General features: G+C 34.5%; 1 protein-coding gene across 1 annotated transcript in view; it reads left to right on the forward strand.

The window, feature by feature from the left end:
• MIB1 (MIB E3 ubiquitin protein ligase 1) overlaps nt 1–27,310 on the forward strand; it is a 139,902-nt gene extending 112,592 nt beyond the window's left edge. Inside the window, exons 16-21 of the mRNA XM_072604373.1 lie at nt 944–1,125; nt 6,552–6,744; nt 10,959–11,037; nt 14,649–14,762; nt 16,662–16,762; nt 20,457–27,310. Of these exons, the coding sequence (XP_072460474.1) occupies nt 944–1,125; nt 6,552–6,744; nt 10,959–11,037; nt 14,649–14,762; nt 16,662–16,762; nt 20,457–20,597 (810 nt within the window). The 3' untranslated portion in view covers nt 20,598–27,310. The remainder of the gene's footprint in view (nt 1–943; nt 1,126–6,551; nt 6,745–10,958; nt 11,038–14,648; nt 14,763–16,661; nt 16,763–20,456) is intronic.

Below are 27,310 nucleotides of genomic sequence, written 5' to 3' on the forward strand. Positions count from 1 at the left end.
AGCCAAATGTGATGAGAGTAAGCTCCATTTTTTCCCTTTCACCTACTCCCTTTTCCCCTCCATTGAAAAAGCTTTTTCTTGCCCCTTTGTGAAAGATAATTTGCCCTATTCTATTTCTCCCTTTCTCTTCCCAATATATTCCTCTCTCACCCCTTAATTTTATTTTTTTAGATATCAGCTCTTCTTAATCAACTCACCCTTTACTCTCTGTCTACGTGTGTGTGTGTGTGTGTGTGTGTGTGTGTGTGTGTGTGTGTGAAAAAGTTACAAATATTGGCTTTCCATGTAGGAATGTAAACAGTTCAGCTTTAGAAATTTTGTAATTTTTCATTTAAAAGTTAGATTCTAATGTGTTAATAATAAATAACTGCATGTAAACAATACAAAAATTTAAACATATGAAAGGTTCAGAATTTACTAGCCTTGTTTCTTATTGTTTCTGACAAGTGTCAGATTACTTTGCTCTCTGCCTCCCTGACCCCACCCCTCTACAGTCAATGTATTCCCACCTCTGTTCATTTGAACCTTATTATTTCCCCATAACTTATCTTCTCCAGGAAACATTTGCTGATTACGTCTTTGTTCCATGTCATCTCAGAGCTTTTATGTTCTGTTTATAATTATTAATTTACTCTCAACAGGTAGATCACATACTTCTTGTGAATAAAGCTCATCAAGCCTTTAGTAAATATTAACCAATTGATGGTAAATGCACATTATTCTGACAGTTTTAATTTTTTTCACCCTTAATGCAAATTTACAGGGAATATAGCTGTGAAGCATGCTTTTTCCTTGACTAGTAGAAATAATTTTAAATAATTAGGAATTAAACACATAGGATGAAGAAGCACTTTTAACCACTTTAAATTTGCCATCTTTTCTTTTGTGTTAAGATGTGAAACTATATTCTCCAGGATTGATCACTCTTCTTATTTTCTTTCAGTTAATAATGGGACTTGGTACACAAGGGGCAGAGAAGAAGAGTGCAGCCTCTATTGCCTGCTTCTTAGCAGCCAATGGAGCTGATCTTAGCATTCGAAATAAGAAGGGTCAGTCTCCACTTGATCTGTGTCCTGACCCTAGCCTCTGCAAAGCATTGGCCAAGTGTCACAAAGAAAAAGTCAGGTATGATTAAGTTTTGATCCGTTGAATATGAGGTATTTTATGAGAATGTGGTTTCTAGATTATAAAAACCTTATTTTACTGCCAAGTTTTAAAATAAGTCATTGGGGCTTTTTGCAAGTAAAATAAGAGACAGAATAAATGCTATTAAATATTTGCTAACAGTTTCATATTGGACAATCTTGTTTACAGAAGTCTTTAAAATTAGTGCATCTAGGAGGAATTTTAGTAGCCTACTAATTTATTTCTGCACTATCTTAGGCATAAAGATTATTTAGATGTGTGTAATGCCTTTAACTATTGATATTAGTGTCAGCATGTGCACATTAGTAGGAATTATCTTCATCACTGAGCAGAATCCAAACTTAACACATATTACGAAACTTCAGTCTTTCATCTACCATTTGGATTCTTATAAATATGGAAGTGTTTATGTCTCTTGCATTCACTTTATTAATTCATGAGACTCCCTCCCTCACTAGTTAAGCATGTTCAGGTATTGCCCATCCCTAAGAAACATTTGCTAAACTGACCTCTTCCCTGACCACTACCCTATTTTGATTGTGTCTTTAAAATTATAGTTCCCACTTAAAGTTACCACAACTCTCAATAACTATTTTTGTTCTCATAACTTTATTTTGGTGCTCATCATTCGTTGCCCAGAAGTCTAGTCAATACTTGTTCATTGTGGGTCTTTGTACATGAGCTGTCAGTTTTATAATTTATATCTTTTTTGAACGTCAAATTTTAGATCCCTCTTTGACTTAAGTCATATAATGCATATTGACACTACCTCAAATACTTTAACCTCGCAGTACTTCAACTTGCTCTTTTCACATGATCTATTCCTCTGCCCTGTCTCAGCGACACACAAAATTGATCACGTCCTTGATCTTTCCATCACTCACAAATGCCTCACTTCCTTATTCATAAGTTCTGAAATCCCCTTATCTGATCATAGTCTATTGAAATTATACCTCTCCTTTTACCATCTCTGCCAAACTCTTCTCTTTGTCCATATCATGACCTCTAATCCCTTGACTCCTTAGTTCTTTCTCAGGCTGTCATCCCTGAAGTAGCTACACTCTCCTCCTTTCCCTATCTTGACTCCTTGGTGAACCACTTCAACTCTGTACTAACCTCTTCTCTTGAGTCTTTTGCCCCTTATATTACTGCTTGTGCCCTACCAACTCTTAGCCTGGCATCTCTCCCATCATCTGCTTTCTTCATTCCTATACATGTGCAACTGAACAAAAGTAGAAAAAAATCATGCAGCCATCCTAACTGCTTCTACTACAGATTTACTTTATACAGTCTAAGCTGTGTCCTCACTGCTGCTAGTCACTTTTATACTGCTATAATTATAACTCATTAACACAGTGACTCTTGTAAACTTTTTCATCCCTCCTTAAACTTTCCTTGGCTTGCTTTTCCCCCACACACTTACCAAGAACCTTGCCTCATATTTTCCTGAAAAAAAAAATTGATCCATTTGCTTCTTTTTCTCATATCACCCTTGTGTCACTATCTTCTCCACTCCTGTCTCACATGAAGAGGTGGTCCTGAATCACAAGGAAACCCATTCTATCTCATCTCCTCTAGCAGATCGTTCTTTCTGTCATTCCCACTGTCCACTTATCTTCATTCTCTTTCTGATTCCCGGCTGCTTGCCTATAATTCTCTCCCATTCTAGAGTACTCTCTTGATCCATCCATCCCTACTATTGTCTCCTTTCTCTCCTACCTGCTGTGGCAAAACTGCTTGAGAAGACTCTCTTCCATTGATGCCTCTTTTCTTTCCTCTCATTTTCTTCTTTTTTGCCTGTCTTTTTTAAAATATTTTTTCATTTTGAACTTAAATACAAAAAGACAAAAAATGAACATTTACATGTACACAACACAAATACAAAGAGTATTCAATATAAAACCATTTCAGATTGTTTACTTTAAAAAAAAACTGTAATAAATAGTACACATTATTTTCAAAGCTACCCTGCTTTTCTGTGCTTCCTTCTAAGTTTTCTTTTGTTCTCTGCTGTGCACTTTTTCCCCTCCATCCTTCCCATCCTGCTCTAGAAAATACTACAGTGAAACACAAATATACATGTACGTAAAGCAATACTTCTGTGTATTAGTTCTTTGGAGGTAGGTAGCATCTTACTTCATAGTTGTGGGAGCTATGCCTTTGTAGTTGGTTTGAGTACTTATGATACGAATTAGTCATTCAAAGCTGTTCTTAGGACAATATTTCTGTTACTTCATGTAACATTCTCTTGCTACTGTTTATTTCACTTTTCATGCAAGCCTTTTCATGTTTTTCTAAAATCAGCCAGCTCATCATTCCTTATATCACAGTAGTAATCCATCAAAATCGTATAACACAACTTGTTCAGCTATTTCCCAATTAAAGGACATCTGTCATTTTAACCAATCCATTTAGGTATAAGATGTCTCAAAGTTGTTTTAATTTGCATTTCTCTCATCAATAATGACTTAAAGCATTTTTATATGATTATATATGGTTTTGAATTTCTTCATCAAAAAACTACCTGTTCATATTCTTTGATCGTTTATCAATCGGGAAATGACTTATATTCTTATAAATTTGACAAAGTTCTTTATAAATTTGAGAAATGAGATCTTTTTCTGAGAAACTATAAAATTTTTTCCCAGATTTTATGCTTTCCTCCTGCTTTTGGCTACATTGGTTTTATTTATAAAAAAAACTTTAATGTAATCAAAATTTTTATCCATTTTACATTTCATAATGATCTCTGTCTCTTGTTTAAATTGTTCTCTTATTCATGAATTTGATAGGTAATATGTTTCATGTTCTTCTAATTTTCTTGTGGTGTTTCCCTTTATATCTAGGTCATGCATCTGTTATGACCTTGTCTTGGTAAATGGTTTAAGATACTGGTCTATGCCCAATTTCTGCCAGACTGCTTTCCAGCTTTCCCAGCAATTTTTACTCAGTAATGAATTCTTATCCCCAAAACTTAAATCTTTACATTTGTTGAACACGATGTTACTATAGTCATTTATTACTGTGTATTTTTTGTCTATCTGTTCCATTGATCTTCCGTTTTATTTCTTAGCCAGTACCAGATAGTTTTGATGATTACTCTCATATAGCATAACTTAAGATCTGGTACCACTAAACCACCCGTTTATATATTTTTTTCCATTAGTTCCTTTGTTTTTCTTGTCATTTTGTTATTTTTTCTAAGTAAAATAATTTTTTGGTAATTTAATTGGGATGGCATTAAGCAAATAGATTAGTTAATTAAAAATTGTCATTTTCATTATATTGGCTTTGCTTCTCAGTGAACAATCAGTATTTCTCCAATTATATAAATATGACTTTATTTGTATAAAGAAAGTGTTTTCATGTAGTTCCTGGGTTTGTTTTGGGAGGCATACTCCCAGGTATTTTATACTGTCTACAGTTATTTTAAAGGGTCTAAAACAATATTGAATAACATTCGTTATAGTGTCACTGTTATATCTTTTAATGAAATCTGTTTTAGCTTTAACTTAACCTAAACTCATGATTACTATCCCAGCTTTTTTTTTTTTTTTAATGGTTCTCCCTCATGCCTAGAATGTTTTCTTTCTTCAGTTCTACCTCCTGGCTTCCCTGGGTTCCTTCAAGTCTCAGTTAAAATCCTAACTGCAAGAAACCTTTCACAATACTCATCCCCACCCCACCCTACCCTAGTATGTCTTAATTCTCATACTTTTGCTTTGCTTATTATTTCCTTTTCTTCCCATATTTAGCTTGTTTGTACATAGTTGTCTTCATACTGTCTTCCCTATTAGATTATGAATTACTTGAGGGCAGGGACTGTCTTTTGCCTTTCTTTTTATCTCCTATGCTTAGCACAGTATGTAGCACATTTTAAGTGCTTAATAAATGACTTAATAAATTGACTCACTAACTAAATTATTGTAATTTAAATTCTTCTGATACTATGATATTCCATGAAATATTGGTGTACATTTTTTCATTATTCTTAGGCATATACTAATTTAAATTCTTCTGATATCATAGGATTCTAAGTAATTACTGGTGTTGAAAACATGGCTTTTGCAGTGATTCAGGTTTTGAGATCTTTGAAAGTACTGCACACTTCCAGAATTGAATCCATCACTATTTTCTCCTGTTTCATTCCAGCTAATTTTTCACCCACAGTACTTTTCTAAGATATTCATATCCATTAACTAATGTAGTAGACCACTTCATTGCCCATATCTTTTCTTTTTGAGGGTGCCACTCATTATCGCTATCACTCATTATTGCTATCACTCATTATCGCTAGCTTTTCTCTTCTCCTCAATAAAGAAAGAGAAAGACAGTCCTGTGCAAATAAACAGTAAAATAAAACAAACATATACATTTGCATGTATAGAAATTTATTTTCTGCTGCTCCTTGGCTCTATTATACGTTATCAGGAAGAGGTGGGTACCATGTGTCCTCTGGAGTCCATAGCTGGTTATTGTATTTTTTCAGAGTTCTTAAATCTTTCAAAGTGCCTTTTCTTTTCAGGGGTACTTTTTGAATTGTGTATTCCTAGATGGCAGGATTTTGCTACCTGTATAGCTATAATTCCCCCAATGTGTCCTAAAGTTGTACAGCATTCATCATTTAATAAAAGTTATTAAAAAATAATAATAAATTTAATTTAATAAAAGTTAGAGCTTCACTCTATATAAAGAAATATAGGAAGTAGATTTTTAGGTATCTGTGCTCCCTCTGCTGGCTCTATAAAAAATAAAATATTAATGAAGATAGTTTTAAAAAATAAGTTTTGCTGACACCTTTGGTTTTTAACATCACAGCTGTTTTGTAGTATGATACTTCCCTCATCCTTTGCAAATTATAATGACCCTTTCTGATCCCACATGCTTAGTAAGCTGCTCTGCATAGACTCTGCCTCTCTGCTGAGAAAGTGGAGGATATATTTTATCATCTATTCTGTTGGATAATTACAATTTTTTTAATACTCAAGAGTTTGGCTTCCTCTTTAAGAAATCTTTTCATTTATATTTTAGTTGTGTTCAGTGAACAATATTTTTTGATGATCTTGATCTCTTTGAGTGATAATAATGACTACTTAACTCTTTAATTATTTAAGCAGTCTTATTCAGCATGACCTAAATTTTGTTTTAAAGAATTTTTCTAATTTGTGGTTTCAATTTTAAGAAAATTATTATTCTATGTAAAAAATGGAAAAACATAGTATATGAAGACTCTAAATATTTATTTTCCCCGTTATGTAACTAAAGTTATATACCACTCCTAGATGGTTCTTAATATTTTATTTCAATAATTAGAGATAGTTGGTTGAAATTTTATTAGCAGCTATTCAGAGAATAATTAACTGTGATTATGAAGTAAGCCTGACTGAATATTTTTATCTTATTAGTGGTCAGGTGGGTTCACGGAGTCCTTCTATGATCAGTAATGATTCAGAAACTTTGGAGGAGTGTATGGTATGTTCAGATATGAAGAGAGATACTCTTTTTGGCCCATGTGGACATATTGCTACATGTTCTTTGTGTTCTCCACGTGTCAAGAAATGTCTCATCTGTAAAGAACAAGTTCAGTCTAGAACAAAGGTAACTTTTATGTATTATTCTTTGTTTCTTTTATCCTTTTGTAGCTCTTTAAGACAATTTTAATGATAAATGACATTTTCTATTGCCACTTTGTCAAATTACTCCTCAGTTGAACAAAGCTCAAGAATAGGAGTGGAATAGTAACATTTATTCCATTCCTATTCTATTTTTTACGCATATATAGGGATTTGTGCATATTATATATTAGACAAAGAGAAAAATTCTAGTGTTTCAGAAAAAAGAGTATGGTTCTACTTTAGGTATGGCTCTTTAAGTATCATATTTTTGTTTTATATAATTGTTTTATAATTTAGCAGTCAAGGTAACAAGCATTTGTTAAGCAACTACTATGTGCCAGGCATTGTGTTAAGTGCTAGGCGTACAAAGAAAGGTAAAAGACAGTCCTTGTTCTTAAGGAGCTCACAATCTAATGGATGAGATGCTAGTATAAAGGGGTATCTACTTTGTGTAAAAGATGGAATTCTAGGGAGGACTTGTAGGAAGCCGGGAGATGGAGATGAAGAGGAGAATCCAGGCATACGGGAGGGCCAGTGAAAATATTTTGATCTGAGACATGAAGTTTCTTCTGTGAGGAACAGCAAAGGAAGCCAGTAACATTATGTTTAAGATATCCAATAGGCAGTTGGAGATGTGAATGTGGAGGTTAGACAAGTGGTTAGGACTGGATATGTAGATTTAAGAATCATTTGCCTAGAGATACCCCTCTTGAATCAATGCCATGTCATGGTGAAGGAACTTGCATAGCTCAGTGAAACCATGAGCTTTGCCAAGATGGACAGGTCATGTTGGAAAGTTCTGACAAAAGGTGATCCATTGGAGAAGGAAATAGCAAATCACTCTAGTGTTGCTGCAAAAAAAAAAAATCCCAGGGGCAGCTAGGTGGCAGTGAGTAGAGCACTGGCCCTGGAGTCAGGAGGACCTGAGTTCAAATCTGGCCTCAGACACTTACACACTTACTAGCTGTGTGACCTTGGGCAAGTCAGTTAAACACAATTGCCTCACCTTCCCCCCTCCAAAAAACAAAAACCAAAAAAAAACATTAAAAAAATCCCCTGGACAGGAAGAAGGTGAACCAGGAGAATATCATAAAAACCCAGGGAGAAGAGAGTATCAAGGACAAAAGGGAGAAAGTATTGTCAAGGAAATCTAGACAGAGAGTATCAAGGAGAAGGTGATTAACAATGTCAGAGGCTGAGGAGAGGTCAGAAAGGATGAGCATTGAGGAAAGGTAATATTAGATTCGGTAATTAAGAGCATTGGTAACTTTGGAATGAGCAATTTCAATGGATCAATGGAAGTTCGAAACCAGTCTACAGATATAAGAGTTAAAAAGAGAGTGAGAAGAAAGGGAGTGGAGACATTAGTGGAAGACAGCCTTCTTGTTTTTAGCCATAGAAGGCAGAAGAGATAAAAAACTAGTAGGAATGGCCAGGTCAGATGAAGGCTTTTTGAAGACACATGAGACATGGGTATGTTTGTAGGGAGTACAGCAACAACCAGTTGTCAGGGAGAGACTCAAGATAGGTGAGAGTAGGGATGCTAAAGGTGGGGATGTGCAGGATGGAATGGTAACCTTTGTGCACGTAGAGGGTTTTGCCTTGATAAAGGGAAGGGCTACCCCATTCGGTGAGACAGGAGGGAAGTGAGAGATAATAGCAGAAAGCATCTCAGTGATTTAAAATGAGGAGAGGAGAAGGAGTTTTCAGTGAATGACCTTAATTTTTTTGGTAAATTATGAGGCAAGGTTTTCCCATGATTTGGGTGGGGTGTGGGAGTGGAGAGAGGGACAGATACACAAACAAGAAGTTTTCTCACCAGAACTTTATATTATTATCCCCATTTTATGTGTGAGTATACTGATGCCCAGAGATTGTGGCTTACTCAAAGTCATTCTTGTAGTAGATCTGGAAGTTGAATCCAGGCCTTCTGATTGATTCATATTCATTATTCTGAAAGGAAAAACTTGTAGTAACCTGCATAGAGTGAATGATGATTTTGTTTTGCTTTTTTTGGTGGGAGGAGGAGCTCTCTGCAATAGCCAGATAACTATGTTGGAGCTGTAGGCAGGTTTCCCTCTTAGAAGGGATGAGAAGAAATCCCGTTTTTTAGGTTCTCAAAAAAAATTCAGTTCTTCATGCACTGCTTACATGGTTACTTTGTGCAAAGACATTGTACTAATTCTGGAGTTGCAAGAAACACAGAAAAAGCCTTCATGGAGCTTATATTTGATTGGTAGCCGCAGTATGTACACAAAGTAAATAAAATGAATATGAAACAATTTTAGGGCTAAGGAGAACATTAACTGGAGGAATCAGGAAATGCTTCTTGTGGAGATAGAAATTGAGGTGACCTTTGATGGGAGCCCGGGCTTCTGAAACGTAGAGTCAAGAAGGGAGAGAATTACAGGCCTTGAGGACAGTTGGTGTCAAGGTGCAGAAGGAGGCTGGAATAAGAAATGTTGTGTTTATGGAATAGCACATAGGCCAGTTGAAATTGAAACATAGAGTGCATGAGGGGGCATAATGTGCAGTCACTGTAGAAAGGTAAGTTGGAGCCAAATTGTGGATGACTTTAAATGCCAAATGAGGTCATTTGTATTTTTTCCTGGAGCTTAATAGGGAGACACAGAAGCTTTGTTAAGCAGATGAATGATATCACATTTGTGCTTTATTTAGGAATATACATTTGGTAGTTACGGACAGGATGAATTGGATAGGGGAAAGACAGGAGGGAGGAAGACCAATTAGAAGGGGTATTGTAATCTAAGGAGAGGTGTTGAGGGCTTGAACTAGGGTGGTGGCTGTGTGAGTGGAGAAAACAGGTTAGATTGAGAGAGTTGTGAATGTAGAATAAAAAAAACAAAAAACTGATTTGATATGGGAGGTAGTGAGGGAGAATGAAGAATGAGGGTGACTTTGCGGGTCACTAGAAGTATAATGCTACCCTCAATCAAATAGGGAAATTAGAAGCAGGTGTTTGGATTTAGAGTAAAAGAGAAAATGTGATGTGTTTGAGAGATCTATAAGGATATCCAGTTGGCGTTATGGGATTGATGTTCAGGAGAGAGATATAGATTTGAGGGTTATTTGCATAGGATAATAGTTTAACCCATGGTAACTGTAAGTTCACGTTGAGAGAGTGTAAAAAAAGGAATGCTTAGGATGGAGCCCTGGAGCTCACCCACACATAGGAAGCAGAACATAGATGATGATCCTGCAAAGGGACTCTAAAGGAAGAGTTAGATAGGTAGGAGGAGAGCCAGGAGAGAGAAGGGTTTTAAAAACTCAGGGAGAAGAGAGACTATCCAGGAGATGATGACCACTAAGTTTCAGAGTAATCAGTAGTAGTAATAATAAAGATGATAATAATTATCATTCCCATTTATAGTATTTGAATATTTGGACAGCTCTTCACTTACATTCTCTCTCATTTGACCTTCCCAACAATCCTGGGAAATAGGTGGCATTTTGTAGCTGAGGAAACTGAGATGTAATTGACTTGCCTAGGATCATACAAAAAGTATCTGAAGCAGGCTTTGAACTTAGGTCTTTCTGACTTCAGCTTCAGTGTTTAGCCAATACACTTGGCAGGTATTCCTCATATAAGCTGAATCAAGAAAAAGGAACCAAGTAAAATACTAGCCCAGACAATCTGGGATTGAATTCATCTGTTAGGACAAGAATGGTACTTTGTAAACTTAGCTGTTCCGTGCCTTTATATGTTTCTTTGCCTTTATTTTTCCTTAATTTCCTTGAAAAATTACTGTAGGAAAATATCCAGTCTTTTTTTGAGAGAAATAAAGTGAGAATAGCAGTGCTCCAGGTGTGGGGGCAGGGTCAGGGAATGTGAGTCTAGAATTCAGGGATAGTGATGTCAGCAACAGATGGTGGCTCTGAAGCATAGAGAAGTGATGTCACATCTCATTTTGGACTCTGATAGTTCCTTCATTTGTGGGTTTTGAAATCCCGGTCCTACCTGAAATTTTTACATTTAGGATAAACAGATTTGGGTAGAAATAAATGTTAGATCCTATGTTTGTATATGGTTTAGGTTAAATGGGATGTGAGCTCCTAGAGGGCAGGGATTCTCACGCATGTCTGTTGCCAACATGCAGCACATACCTAGGAGGTGCTTATTACTTGACTGATATATTAACTAGATATTTGCCCTAATGACATGACCTCCTCCTGCAGATTGAAGAATGTGTGGTGTGCTCTGACAAGAAAGCTGCTGTTCTTTTTCAGCCCTGTGGCCACATGTGTGCTTGTGAGAGTAAGTATCCCTAAGTAACACTGCGTTACAGTGTGCTGCAAGAATAGAAGAAAAAAGGAAGTCTAGCTCCTTTAGCATCCAGATGTTACCTCACCAAAAACCCTAATCTGTTAGCATTTGGAGGGTACTCTACTGCTTAGCATTTGCTTCCCTATTTAGCATGTAAGGTTTTCTTCTGTTCTTATTGTTAGTTGATTCTTGCATTCTCCACAGAACTCTAAATAGAACTTGTTGTCTTGCCCTTGCACAATATCAGCTTTAGATGTTCATATAGTTTACAGGATGTCCCAAAAGTCTTAGTACAGCTTAATAGTTTAAAACTTCACTAAGACACATGGGACATCCTGTATAAGTGAGCTTTTATTACTTAGCAAAGTTTAGTTCTGAAAAAATATATGCAAACAAACTTCAGTTAAAGGGTACTTTGTTTCTGTTAATTATAATTACTGTCTTTATTTTCTACACCAAAATAACTTCCTCATGTACCATTTTTCCTTTTGCCCTTGCCTCAAATCTCCCTTGTAGTAGAGAAAAGCAGGGAAGCATAACTAATTAATATTAATAATTGTGTCTCTAACATTTGGCACATGTTATCATCTGACCTCAGATTCATTATTGGTCATCTATTTATTATGATTGCTTTTTGGTGGTATTTTTATTTATATAATATTATATTTGTGTGTAGGTTTTTTTTAGAAAATATAAAAATGTGTATCCATATTTGTATACTTTAATAAGGTAATAACAATTATTCTGTTTCTATTTTTCTTTTTTTAATTTTTTTCCTCCTTGTTTATGTAAGCAGTATGCATGTTGTTTTGGTTTTGCTTTCTTTACATCATTTCATCAGCTCCTCTTGCATTTTGTTATGTTGTTTTCATTTGTCATTTGTTCTTCTATAATCTTTCAAGTCATATTCCACAATTTACCATTCCACAAACATTGGACATATACATGGTTCTCAGTTTTTTGCTATTATAAATTATTAATTAATATTGATATTAATATTTTTATTTATTTAAAAAGCCCTTCTTTCCTCTGTGTTTTATTATGTGTGGATCATATCCTTAGAATATAGAGCTAATGGATCACTGGGTTAGAGATTATTATTAGTTTTGTAATACTTGCTAATTAAGTAAGTTAAAAAAAAAAAGATTAAATCAGTTGACTGCCTCACCATCAATGAACATGTGCCAGTTGAAGAGTTTGAACAATTTTCAATTTTGGAGGTTGTTTTTAATAATTTTTTTTTTGAGAACTGCCTTTTTATACTTTGGATCACTTAGAAGTACACCTAAATTTTTTTTTTAACAAAATTAACATATTGACCTGTAATGTACACCAACGTTTATGTTTCTGCTCTTGAGCCTTTACCAGCTGTTACATCTCTTTACTACTTTCCATTACTCTTTGTACCAAATGATGTCACAGTAAAATTGGTTTCTTTGGAGATACGGGCAAAAATTAGATCATGTTAGCAGCACGTATTCCTGTATTCCTTTTTTCATTCCCCCTAATCCTTGCATTTCCTCTGTCCTTTTTAGGTCCAATTTTTCTGCTATGTACCGTGTTCTTCTCTCCACTGTTTTGTTGTTTTCATTGAAGGTTTTTCAGAGGTTTTAAAAACCTTTCTCCTCACTTGAACAGCTTCAGGGTACAGTAAGTTATACTCCTAAATAATTTAGTAAGAAGCACTTAATAAACTATCTCTAAATAAGATAGTAATTAAAGTATAGTGAAGTGCCTGATCTTGGCCCATCATTATGAATCATTATGAAGCATATTTGTTAATAACGACAAAGCTGGAATTCAACTCTCTGACTTTGGTGACATGCCTTCATTGTTGGCCTCCTATTTATTGCAGAACTAGTCTGAGAATTCATAACTAACTATTTTCTGCTGTCAAAACCACGAATAGGAAGGGAAATAAGATTTTTGTCAAGTACATCCAATTAAGGTTTCATAAGCTGAAATGACATTTTGAATTAGATTTAGAGGGTAGTGAGCTCATTTTTGTGAACAGTTAAACTTTTGGAAGGTCTTGAAAGGTAATTAAAGGAAAGGCCAACTTGAGGCTACAGAAATAAGGTTTATTTTGGGAACATCCTCAGCATGATAATCAACAACCTTTTAAATTTGAAAAATATTTTCCCTGAAACCATAGAACAATTCCAAGTTTCTTTACACATTCAGCTCCTATGTAGCATATTCTTCCCACTTTCATTGGATTACATTTTATTTTGGGAGTATACCTTTGTTGTACCTCAAGTCAAAATGCTTTAGAATCAGTGAATGCCAAGTTAGAGATTATCCTATTTACCTCCCAAATCATTCAGTATCTTTTCCTTTCCAAATAGACTCTTCTCCAGGCAATGGAATAAGTTAGAAGACCATGGAATGATCCACATAGAGTAAAACTTTAGCCTTGAACCTGTTTCTTCAATTTGTAAGATGAAGAGGGTTGAATGGAACTATAATTATGGTCCCTTTTTAACTCTAATTCTGTGATATAACTTTTCTCCAGTGCTGTCACTTTAGCAGCTTTTACTTTTTCTTTTTTAAGAGGTATGTTTTGCATCAATATTTAAATACTGGAAAAGATACTTTTTTCACTGTGCCTATAAATTTAGATCTTTGTAACTGTGGATTAAATAGAATTATGAATAATATGCAAAGCTTCTCATTTAACTGTACTTGTAGTATCTACTTATGGTGTTTTTTTGGAGGAAAAAAAAGTTTTATTCAGAATTAGTTTACAAGCCATGAGTTACCTTATATTTGAGTAGTAGAAAAATGGCATTATAGAGTCTGAATGGGAAAAACATCTCAGTGGTCATGTAGTTCATCTCCTGTTCAGATTGTGAATCCCAACTATGTGATCATGTAGCTTTAGCTTTTGAAAAGAGTTCATTGGTTGGAAACCCACTATTCCTCATGTGCTCCCCAACCCAACCCCCAGGGCAACCCATTCCATTTTTGAACTGCTCTGGTTGTTAAGAGTATTTATTACTATGGTGCTTTCATGCTACTCTTTGCATAGAAATTATTTTTCAGTACAGTAGCTATTATTATTTTTACTCTATTGCCTCATTTTGATAGAAACAGCAGGAAGAGAATGGTTCAACATAATGCAGAAATTTTGGAGTACAGTATTTTGCATCAGAAAAGAATTTTAGAGAAAACTACCAGTGGGCTTACAAGCAACCAGTGACCAGTCCAAGGCAGTACAGTGTATTGGTAAGAGGTGGGCAATACCAGGATCATTCTGGTGTTAATTTGTATTTTGAAAGGAAGTCTCCCTTTTCTTTCTTTACTACATTAAACTCCTGAAATGAACATTGTTATTTATTTTTAGAAAAAAATTGTTTACCAAAAATACTAGGGAGTGCAGTTAATCCTTCAATTATGGACCACTGATTCTGGTGCCCTAAAAATATAGAAAAGGTTCATTACACGTTTGGTAGAACAGTTGTTATCTTCCTGATAGCACATCAGGGTAGTTGTATAGGGCTTACCTTAAAAGTTATTTAGATTAGATAAAAGAATAGTTCAGAGGAAAGGGGTAATATGTGTCTCTTGTCTAAATAATGTGTCTACCCTTGTTTTTCCAGACTGTGCTAACCTGATGAAGAAATGCGTGCAATGTCGGGCAGTAGTTGAACGGAGAGTACCTTTCATTATGTGTTGTGGTGGCAAAAGTTCAGAAGATGCCACTGATGATATTGGTAAATTTATTTTCTTAAATTTTTTTTTCTTCCAGTTGCACCCATTTCAATTAATTCAATTCAATAAGCATTTATCAGATAAACTCCTGCTTTTTAGGAATAAAAGACAAAATGAAAATTCTTGTCTTCAAGGAGGTAATGCTCTATTTTCTTCTTTACCTCCTGATTCTTAATAACAAACTATTTTCTCATACATAAAAAAAAGATTAATAGGCTTTTTGATCTATCATTTTAAGTTAGTAGTCAGAAAAAAGTTATTTTAACACCATTTGTATGGTGATTACAAAACTGAAAACAGTCAAAAGACTTTCCTCCAAAATGGGAAAAAAAGATAAATAATTTTAAAAGATTATAGCTATAGCCTTGTTTTAGTAAATTAGAAATGTGGGTCAGAAAACGATATAATTTGACCTAATTGGATACATGTGCTGCTTTTTCCCAAAACCTACCTCTTGTATAAAGAATTGTGCATTTTGGTTTTTTTCTGGGACTCCAATGTAAACTGTTAACATACAGTTATTTCTTACGATATGATAGAAGAGAACATTAATGCAGATAATACTGAATATTGAATTGTGGATTTTTGTTCAGGACTTTTCATTTCAAATACAACTGTAAATGTGTCTTCAAGTAGAGAAAGAGAATGTGGTAGGCTGTTTATAAAGTCAGACACCTTTCTTTTTTCTGTTTGATGTAAGACCACCTGTTCAGCACCTTTTCATTTTTTTCATCTTACACTGTTACTAACAAGAGTTAAGATTCCTGTAAAAATGATTTACCTAGCTAAACAAAAGTCTTTTTTTACATAAAAAGAAATAGGAAAATGTCCATTTCCCTTTGAACCAGCGAGTTCATTACTGGGCTTGTACCTTAAGGAAGCTGTCAATAAGAAGAAAGTCACCATATACATCGAATATTTACAGCAGCACTTTTTGTGACAGCTAAGAATTGGAAATTAAGTAGATACCCATCAATTAGGGAATGGCTAACAAAATGATTGTATATGAATGTAATGGAATATCATTGTGCTGTAAGAAGTTATTGTGATGACTATAGAGAAGCATGGAAAGATCTGTATGAATTGATATAGAATGAAGTAAGCAGAGCCAAGAAAGCAGTATACACAGTTACTACAACAATGTAAATGGAAAGAATAACATCATACCCCCCCAAAAGTAAATGTAGCAAAATTAAAAAGATTAAGCATGACTAGAATGAAGAGAGATGTGAGAGGACATCCCCAACCCATTCCTTCATGGAGGTTGGATCCACAGGTGTTACATATTGCACATGTTTTTGAACTTTTTCAAAGGATTGGTTAGTTGTGCTGGGTTCTTTTCCCTCTCTAAACAGGATTTGTTACGTGGGATGGTTCTTTGACAAAGGGAGGAGAAAGAACACTTGGAACAACCATTATGTACAAAGCAGAAAATATCAATAAAAATTAAGTCTTTCTTAAAAAAGGGAAGCTGAACTTTGGGGCAGAATTATCTTCCATTACCTCCCTCAATCTGTTCCCAGAGTCTTCAGACTCATAACTTTTACTAGTTACTCTTAGGGTAGTACAATATAGTGAGAGCAAGCAATAACGGAGATGTTTTAGTCTGAGAAGGGGAAGCAAAGTAAGTCATGTAGAAATTATTCTGAGGAGTATTGAGTGGATAAGTATGGACTCCAATTTAAAGTCTGTGTTGCGACTTCCTGTAGTCTGACACTGCAAATGAAGCATTCTGCTTTTTATGTTGTTGTGCCAAATATACCCTTTGTTTAAAAGAGTCTTGTTTTAAGAACCCGCCTAATAATAATAGCCATTTCAATAAAAAAAAGTTTTCCAATATAAAGAATTCATGTAATTAGTTAGGGTGAGGGGAATTTAAAAATGCTTTGTCTATATTGCAGCAAGTGGAAACATTCCAGTTTTACAGAAGGACAAAGACAATACCAATGTCAATGCTGATGTACAGAAGTTACAGCAACAGTTACAAGATATCAAAGAACAGGTAAAAAAAAATCTTTGTTAAAACATTGGTTTTTATGAATGACTTAGGAGAAGAGGTCTGTTTGCTTCCTGAAATTAAAGCTCTATTTCATGCATCCTATTTGTCCTCTAATTTAAATCTGGTTGATAGGAATTATTACATTGGATAAAAACTTGAAATATTAGTGTTATCTTGTTGCTAGAACAGTACTTTGAAGTTCCTTTTATTGGGAGATGTAAAAATATTTAAAAATAGTTTCAAAGCTTTTAAAAATAGATTCATAATTTTGGGTATTTGTAAATTTTGAATTGTAATCAGGGGAAACCTTTATTAAAAGCTCTCCTCTGACACTTAATAGCTGTGTTTCCTTGGCCTAGTCACAGACATGATTTTGTATGAAACAGATCTGGGAATTTCAGTGTTCTTGCAAACTCAGTACAGGTCAACATTCTTGATATCAAAGCCCCAAAAAAGCTGATGAAATTTTGGACTGCCTTATGAGAAGCTCATCTTTTAGAAATAAAGAAGTACAGTAGTCTTGTAGGGTACTATGCTCAGGTCTGTGTACCATATTTAATGAAGGACAATGAAAAGCTGGAGAATGACCAGAAAAGAGCAGCAACAAGATGGCAAAAAAACCAACTTCAGATTTATGGCATATGAAAATTGGTTGAAGGACTCAGAGAGAGGCAGCATGGTATAGTGGGTACGGCACTGTGTTTGGGGTTTGGTCTCCCTATTCTATATTTGGAGTTAGGAAGACCTGAATTCAAATGTAATCTCACAATGTGACATTGGGCAAGTCATTTAATCTTAGTACTTCAATTTCCTTCTCTGTAATGTAAGAATATTGGATTTGATAACATCTGATCTCTTCTATGCCTAAATTCATGTTCCTATGATCCATTGCAACTCTAACTGTGATCCTGTGAAATAGGAATATTTATCTTGGGAGATGAAAGGTGCTAGAGGACGTGAACTGAGTGTCTGTCAGTTGGAAGTTTGCCCTCTGAGCAAATGTAGATATTTTATAAGGCAAAACTTGGACTGATAATTAAAACTATCCAAGAATAGAATGAGCTTACTTGGGGAGGTTTTAGGTTTGTACTTATCAGAAGTCTTCAAAGTTTGTGAAGTCTTTTTCAAATATAGTTTGTGGTGTGTGGCCACTAATGTTCCTTCCAACTTTGAACATTCAGGATTATGTGAGTAGGCATAGGGAGAGATGGAGGAATAGCATGTGGAGATCAGAGGTCTGAGTCGTAGAGGGTGTAGAAGCACTTAGACCACTATAGAAATGGTCTAATCTCTTGATGATGAGATCAGGGGCACAAAATCTGTGTAATCTATACAGAATGAAGGGGTAGATCATGAGAGCTGAAGAGATTGACAAGTCTGTATGACTGTAATATGTGAGAGGACTTTGGTGCGTATGTATGTTGAAGTTTCCAAGTTTGAAGTTGGGGTTGAGGAGGAAAAGATTATGAACCAGGTTCTTAGTTCGTTGAAAAAGGAAGCAGGAATAATCTGAGGCCTGGTCGGTGACTGTACTTAATATTTAAATAGGGTGATAGAGGTAAAAATAATGATCTTCAGAATAGGAAAGGTTACTGGGTGATGGTGGCATCTGGAGGGTGTAGTAGTGGCATTGAAGACAAAGGGATCTTCCACTTCCTGACCTGTTATATTGAGAGAGGTTTGCCAGCCTTCTGAGGTTGTTTTCATGAGTCTTAGAATATGGGAAGAAAGAACAAAGAAGAGTTGCAAAGGGATATTTATTTATAGAATTGCTGATGTTTACATAATTTTCATTACATACTAAATTATCTTATTTGATTTTTCACAGCAACCCTGGATATGAGGGACAAGAGATAAAGATGAATCCAGGATGACTCCTAGTTTGGGAGCTTGAGGGACTGGAAGAATAGTGTTGTTCTCTACAATAATAGGGAAGGTGGAAAGTAGGGAGGGTTGGGGGAAAGATAAGTTTTGAACATACTTAGTTTAAGATGTCTACTGGTCATCCACTTTGAGATGTCTGAAAGGCAGTTGGAGATATGAGATTGGAAGTCAACAGAGAGATTGGTACAGGACCTGAAAATTTGAGAATCACTAGCATAGAGACTGTAATACATGCACGGAAGCTGATAGACTTCACCAAGAAGAGAAAAGGGCCTAGGATAGAACCCTGGAGGGCAGTAAAGGATCCAGCAAAGAAGATTGAGAAGGAGTAGTCAGATAGAGAGAAGAACCAGGAGAGAGGAGATGCTTGAAAACTGAAAAAGAAGAGAGTATCTAGGAGGAGAACATGATCAGCAGTACTGGAGGCAACAAAAAGTTCAAAGAGAATTGAGGATTGAGAAAAGGCCTTTGAATTTGGCAACCAAGAGATCATTGGTAACTTTGGAGAGAGCCATTTAGGTTCAGTGATAAGGTCAGAAGCTATATTGTACAGATTTAAGAAGAGAGTAAGAACAGAGAAAGGAAAGGCACCTATTGTAGATGGCCTTTTGGAGGAGAAGAGTTATAGGTCAATAGTTAGCAAGAGTGGAAGGATTCAAGTGTTTTTTCAGGATGTGGGGGACATTGGCATGTAGGGAATGAACCAGTAGACAGGGAAAGATTGAAATTAAATAATAGAATGGGAATGACAGGAGGCATTCTGTTGGAGAAGGAATGGAATGGGATCACTTGAACAGATAGAAGGCATAACCTTGGTAAGGATTAAGGCTATCCCATCATGAGAGATAGGGGTAAAGGAAGAGATAATGGTAGAAGGCTTCTGAGTGAAAGGAGAAGAAGAGGGGAAACTCATATTGAATTCCTCAATTTTAACTGTAAAATAATGAAGCTAGGTTCTCAGCTGAAGGGGAGAAGGGAGTAGGAGCCATGGGAGATTTGGGGAGGGATGAAAAGGTTTGGAAGAGTTACTATGAAGAGTGTTATCATGAGTTGATAAGGCTGGTGTAGTAGATCACCTAGCCATAATGAGGGCCCTGTTAAAGGTTGTCTGATAATAAATTTATAGTGGACCCAGTCAGAATAATTGCATGCTTTTTTTTACCTTCATTTCGCAGCATGTAGCAAAAGTGGCAGACAGTGGGAGTGATCCAAGGCTGAGACTTGAAAGAGTGTGACTGGTGAAATAAGGGATGTAAGAATTCAAGAGATGAGGCCGTTATAGAGTTGAATTAATTCACCAACAGGCCAAGATGGGAAGAAGAGGAGAGAGTGGTTAGTACAAAGGAGATGGCCTGGGAGAGAATTTGAGGAGTCAGAGGATTGGAGGCCATGATATAGATGAAGATGTAGAGTTGGGTAAAGAAAATCAGCAGGAGAGGTAATAGATTATGGTTGGATAAGGGGATTTCAGAATTCTTGAAGGTGGTGCATTTGTGAGTAATGGCAAGATCAAGGAAATAACCATTTTTTTACATTTTCTATAATATTTCTCATCTTGGCAGCTTCTGTTTTATCTTAATGGATATTTTTTTCCCAAAAATTAAAATTGTGGAACAGCATTAAGTATTTTCCATATATAGGGAAGGAAAAAAAAAGAACACCTATAATTAAATTGTCATGTTTAGAAAGGACTACAATAACAAATTCTCAAGAAAAGTAGTATGGGAAAACTAATGATATCACAGTTGTGAGAAGTTTTGATTTAATGTTTTCTCAGTAATTATACTATTTCTGTTGCCACATTCTTTTACAGACAATGTGTCCTGTGTGTTTGGATCGTCTGAAGAATATGATATTCCTCTGTGGCCATGGAACATGTCAACTTTGTGGAGATCGAATGAGTGAATGCCCTATTTGCCGCAAAGCCATTGAACGAAGGATCCTTTTGTATTAAATGAGAAATGGCAGTGTGTTCTGTTAGCTAAATGAAATTTAAATGCATTTGGTAAAGCAGTTCTAATGGAATACTGTATAGTACCGTAGTCTGTGTAATACATTATAGTTGAATGCGCTAAAACCAAACGAACCACTAAACAGTATTTGGACAGTCATTTTAAAATTTGTATCAAATCCATGTAAGCTACAGTTAATTTTAAAAAGTTTTTTACTCCTGTCTTGTAGAGTATGGTTTGTAATGGAACAGACTTAACAATACATTTAATTCCTAATTCTTTACTACTTCCATTAAATTTTCTCTTACTGTTCACTTTTATGAGCCCTTACATGATATACTTTTTTGTGTTTTCTCTTATCCTTAACATTAATAGTCACATTTTTCACATGAAGCCTAACATGGATACTAAGAAATTAGCACCTCTTTAAAATGCCATATGACACCAAGTGAAGTAGTTAAGTCAAACATTTACCTCATTTATATTAGGAATACAGGGTGTTTCAAGAGTCTTAGTGTAGTTTGAGGCTTTAAAAAAATAGCTTCAGACTATACTAAGACTTTTGAGACACCCAGTATAAAATCATAATGGTAATCTGAACTTTACATAATGCAAACAAGTTTGAGAGATGTTTTGAGAGGGTAGAAAGACTTCTGAACCTAGAAATCACAAGTTTGAATCAGGCTCTGCCACATATTGCCTGGGTGATACTGAGCAAGTCCTTTAACTACACTGGAATTTAGTTACTTTATTTGTAAAATGTGGGAGTTGGACTTGATGACCTCTCAGGTCCCTTCCAACTCTAGAGATAAGATCACACGACCTGTGCTCTCAAAACATAAAGATCTGAAATTCACTTTAATTTCTCATGATTTTTTCCAATTTTTTTTTAAAAGGAAACAAACTAGAATATGGAATAATGAAAGAACAGTCACAGCTTCATATTAACAGTTTATTTCTTAGGTTGTAAAAGAAAAATTGGTCACTTGACTCTTGTTATTAGTTAACCTAAAAATAATTGATAGTCTTTTTGGAAAAAAAATAAGAATGGGCAATCATAATGGGAGGTTGAAGAAAATAATATTAAGGATCATTTCCCTACAATATTGCAAAATAGAATTGTTTATATGTATGCATGTGTAGCTTCTGGACATTTTAAAAGATGCTGCTCTTCTTCTGTGACCTAGTACACTGTTATTATTAAGCCTTATAGAAAAGTGCTGTGAATACATGGCATATTCACCTCAGTACTCCAGTTATAGTTACGTAATTGTCAATATTGGTCTTGATCTGACCATTAAGAAGAGTAATTGCTCCTTTCCCAGGCCACTGAGTTTTCTCATAGTAAATTAACTTTTCCAGCACATTTAGAATAATGAAACTTCCAGAAGGCAACAGTTTTCTCTTTCTTCTTGCTGGATCAGTTCCATTACTTTTGACAGTGTTTCTAATTCTTCATAAGGTCTTACATGACATGATAAAAGTCATTGCCCCAAGTTATTGGGGATATCTTTATGAATTTATAAGTCTTTGTACTTAAAAATACTATTTAAACCGTTGCTGCCAATGTACTCTAGAAAATGTTTGAGAACAAAGTGAAAATGAATTTTTTATTTTTGGGGAAAGAGTTGGGCTTTGGTGGTCAGTACAAGGATAGGAATAATTTTTATTGGCGATATCATTTGCTTTGACATTATTATTGGCTGTGTAGAGAATCTGAAGATTTCATAGTCTTTAAATGAGCAGAAGCACACTAGCATATCAAAAAGAAAAATGGATTGAAGTGTTTTCAGACCTTTCATTGCTGTACAGGTATACATTGTCAGTAGTTTAGAGTGACAATTTGTTGACCAGTACCTAAGGTCTTTATTTTTTATATGTATACATACACATATACATATACGTACTATACAAACACATACATTTATCTTTCCTGCAGATTTAAAATTTTTTTTTTTTTTGCATTTTCTATTAATAACACTTCTTCAAAATTTTCCTTCTACACCTAATTAGAAAGTACAGAGTCTCTTAATCTGGAGCCCATGGATGCAAAGGTGTTCATTGATAGATTTCAGGTCTGTGAACTTGATGGAAAAAAAATTGCATTTTTATTTCAATATAATTGATTCTTTTGGAAATCCTATGTATTTTGTATAATCTAAAAACATTCTGAGAAAGGGTCTGTAGGCTTTATCAGACTTGTCAGAGGGGTCAATGAAAGTTAAGAAACTCCTGCTGTACCAAATACTATTTCCAAATAGCTAACGTATTATGTTAACTGATTAAGTGGACTCGTTTTGGCTAACCTGAGGGTTGTAGTAATAATTTTAGTTCTGAAAAGAGTAATTTTATTTAACAAAATCTTTTCTTTATTCCCTGACTCCTAGTTTGAAATTCACTTTAAAGGGGAATTTTTGCCCTTTTAGACAGTTTTCATTAATTTTGTTCATGGTTTTAAAATACAGTAGTCTAAACTTCTGTCCCAAAGTTCATAATTTTTTGTAGTTACTATTTTAATGGATTTGTGAATTTATGTCAGTTATTACTTTTCTAAGTTATTTTTGTGAACAGATAATAATCCTTCTATTTTGATCAATTGAAAGTTCTTTTTGTTTTTAATAATTTTGGTTTTATGGGAGATGATGAGGAGCAGAAATTAACATGCTCTCCAGCTGTTTGAAACTTTGACTTTTGTTTTGTATCTCCTAGCAGTGGTTCCTGATAAGTTATTTCTCACCCCATTAACCATCTCTTTTTATCCTATTGTCAATAAGGATTTCTTATTATTTTCAGTTATGTGTTGAATTCTTAGTAGTTGGTAAGATCTTTAGAAGACTAGTTTTAGAAAAGATGTAGGGCCACTTAGATGTTGTTTTGTGTTAATATCTTTCAGAATCATGGTCACAATTGTGCCGTTTTCTTAATTTCTTCAATCTAATCAAGTAGTGTGTATCCAATATCACATTGCACTGAGGTAACCAACCATTTTGATGACTTCAGTCTACATTCTGAATTTCCAAACACTAATTAGTTATGAAATAGCTACTAAACTAATTTTTTATTTTGAGCTTATCCTTTTTCTCCACCCTAATTTGAGGTAGGGAAGATGGTCTCAGACACTATTAATTTAACTTTATTCAATGCCATTTTCTGCACTGGAGGCCTTTGAAATTATATAGGCGTGATCTTCATTCATGTATCCAGTTTCCCTTGTCTTTTGACATTCTTCCTAGCAGTTTCATTTAGTGTTCTTTCCAGTGCCTATCTTTTGTTGCTTTGTGTATGTTGGAGCTTTTTTTTTTTTGAGGGAGATGTCGAGGGGACAAGTAAGTTGTCGTATTTTTACATGTATTACCTAAATTATCCTTACATATACTTAGCCAGATATATGTAACTATTTTTATTTCATTATTGTTAGTCCTTCTGATTCATCACCATATAACAAATTATTAAATACCCCAACCTTAAATTATTCTATAAGATCTTCTGTCAGCTACCAAGCTTTCAAAGTTCAGTGTTAGATCACATATTCATTCCTGGTATATCAGGATTGTCTGAATGCTGTGCCAGAATTTTAATACTATCAAATTCTGCGAGTAATTATATAATCACTGCTGTAATTTGATTTGGCATTCTGTATTCAACATCTTCTTAGAAGTAGGTGTTAAAATTAGCTTTGATAAGAAAAAGAAGTACATTATGGTTTAGCCACCATTATACAACTATGGTATTGCATAGTGCTGGAGAAAATAGAACATTTAGAGAAAACATGATCCCTGTAACTTGAACGCCAGAGAATATATCTTATTTGTCTCTTTTTTACTCTATACTATAATACTGGAATTTTCTGTTATAACACTGCCAATTCTTGGAATAATATTAGTAAGTTTAAAATGAAAACTTACTGAAGGTGCTATTCTTTAAACACAGTCATTTTAATGTACTTGTTTCTATTGCTATGTACCATATACATATCTCGTAAAAACCTTCATGCCCAAGATGAAAACCCTAGTGCAAATCAAAATTCTGTTAGGATGATACTAGTTCTAGCCAGTAAATTAGTTTCATTGTAATGAAAATGAATTCAGCTTTAAAAGTTGAATTAAGATGATGCTAAATTTAAAACGCTACAAATTGACAAATTGTGGAAGTGTTTGTTGAAGTCTAACTTTCCTAAATTTTTTTTTAAATGACTGATTTGGTTTGCAAAACCATTTTTAACATATTGAAATCTGTTAGCTTTTGTACAACTCATTATATCTATATTAAAGCACACACTATCTTGGTAGCCTAAGAAGTTAACTCTGCCATATGTGCACACAGTATACCTATGCCATTTAGATTGTGGATGCTGCCAAATTACTCTTGCCTTGTTCAATCAGGTTTTGCTTCCTTGTTCTCATAGAGTCCTCACTTAAACTTAGAATAGTAAAGAAGTGGTAGGATTTCAGAGAAGAGGAAATGGTGAAGGAAGATGGGGAAAAGTAGAGGAGCAGGGCACAGGCGGGGTGGGGTTGGTGTCTGAACATAGAGGAGAAAAGGGATTATTGAGGTCTACCACAGCAGCCTGTGGGAAATATTTAATACCAAAAAAAAAGCCATTTCAGTTAATAAAATCAGTTTTTATCATATTTCACACAATGGTCAATTGCTTTGTAAATTGCAAGCTTAAAATGGCTTTGGATTTGGTCCAAAAAGGAAATCATTTTAACCTCTCTCATAAATAACTCAAATGTTTAACAATAATTGCTCATATGGAAAGCAGTTCTAGAGAAGTTAAAATTTTTTCTTTTATGTATATATAAATTAGGAAACAAATTCTATCAATAGTAACTTGCTTGTGTGCATTTCTTTAATGATTTAATTGAAAGACTTAAATTATTGATAAACATGGTCCCCACAAAATATTTTTGGCACTCCATCAGACTTGAAAACAATGTGTCAAAGATTCCTTCCTTTCACTAATAATTACTCATTTTGATACAGTCACTTTGGGGGGAGTTTAAAAATGCCTTTTCATTAAAACATAGTCATTTCCCTAGCCCCTTTTTTTTAGCTAGAAAAAAATTAGAAACAAAATTCGTTAGCTCTGAATTTGACCTGAGTGGGATTACATTTTCGCTAATAAACAACTTGATGGTAATAGTGTAAATAGACTTTAAAATCAATTTGTGAATTTATTTTTGTTAAAACAGAAGAACCTAATTTGACTTTACCCATATTTTGTAAAATACTCACTTATTTATCACTTGATAATCATATAGAGAATTTTACTCAAGCGAAGTTATAGCAGTGTTAAGAGTGATATTTTGTGGCTAGTTTAAAACATTATGTTTGAGGAAGCTTTTTAAAACTGGTTTGATCTGTTTGCTTTGCTACAGGAAAAAAAATGTTTAGATCGTTTGAATTTTCTCTTTAGTAATTGCTGGTGAATGGTAGAAACATGGACAATTAGTGTTGATCAGTTTATGTTTCATAGTTTAAAATGTTGAAACTTTCTACCTCCTTTCTGTTAAAGTGTTACATTTTGCCACTATTCTGGTCTTTTAGAGTCAAAGGAAAGTGGAAGTCTGGAGTTGGAGGGTTTGCTAGTAATGTTTTGTTTTGTTTTGTTTTAAATACAAACAAAACAAAATTCATCCCTAAGACACTGCTTTGGGGTTTTATTACCTAAGTTAGGTGCCTAAATTCATAACAAAAGGTTAAAATTGATCTTTAAATGTATAATGATAAAATTGCCAACTGTTAAACACACCGTTTTCTTCCATTTTATAGACTGCTTGAATTAATTTCCTCCAAAACCAAAATATTTTTTGTTCATTTGCATGTTTTCTTCCCTCCCCACATGTCATTTTCTTTTAAAGTTCTAACTATGGTCATTTAAAGTTCTGGCTCAGGGCTTTTTAACAGTTTAAGCAAATTCCTATGGGTTTGTTAAATTTTTAGAAAACCCCACCCCCATCATTGTTTAGTGCCTTGAAAGAATTATTGACTTGGCAACAACGATTACACCGTTACAGTGTGCCTGTGTCTGTCAGTATATGCAGACATATGCGTCTCATCGTTTAGATACTGCATGTGTGTACTGGGCATTGGTAATTCTGTAAGGGAAGTTTTGTAGATTTAAATTTGAAGATTATTTTTTAAAAAACTGATCATTCGTGTCCATGACAACTATACTAGTAGACACAATAATTCTGTGTTTATATTCATACTAAGTCACATGTATGAAATATCTGGGGAGAGGACCTAATATTTTACATCATTATGCCTGTTTAATTTGAAAGGAGGATTCAGTCTGTAAACAGTGAGGTTTTCCCTATACCCCCCAAAGTTTTTTTGTGTGCTAACATTAACATTAAAAAAACCTGCATGACATTTCTTGATAATCTTATTTTGTCTGAGTTCACAATTTTTCTTTTTACTAAGCTTAGTATGCTAGTATCATCAGTCCAATATACAATATATTTAGTAGAAGATAAGTTTTATTGACTCATTGTGATATTTTGTTTCTATCTCCCTCTCTTCCCACGTTGTTAGACTTATATGTTCAATGGAATTTGAAGTCTTTTGTGTGAATATAGCTTAATTTCTGTACTACAAATATTTTGCTTATTAGTCTGAGTTTTTAAGAAATGCTTAGCAAGTCCTAAGCTTTTAAAAATTAAATGCTAATACCTTCCTGTTAATAAAGTTTTATTATATAATGCCTTAA

This window comes from Notamacropus eugenii, chromosome 4, assembly GCF_028372415.1.
Source record: "Notamacropus eugenii isolate mMacEug1 chromosome 4, mMacEug1.pri_v2, whole genome shotgun sequence".
In the NCBI taxonomy this organism is placed as follows: Eukaryota; Metazoa; Chordata; class Mammalia; order Diprotodontia; family Macropodidae; genus Notamacropus; species Notamacropus eugenii.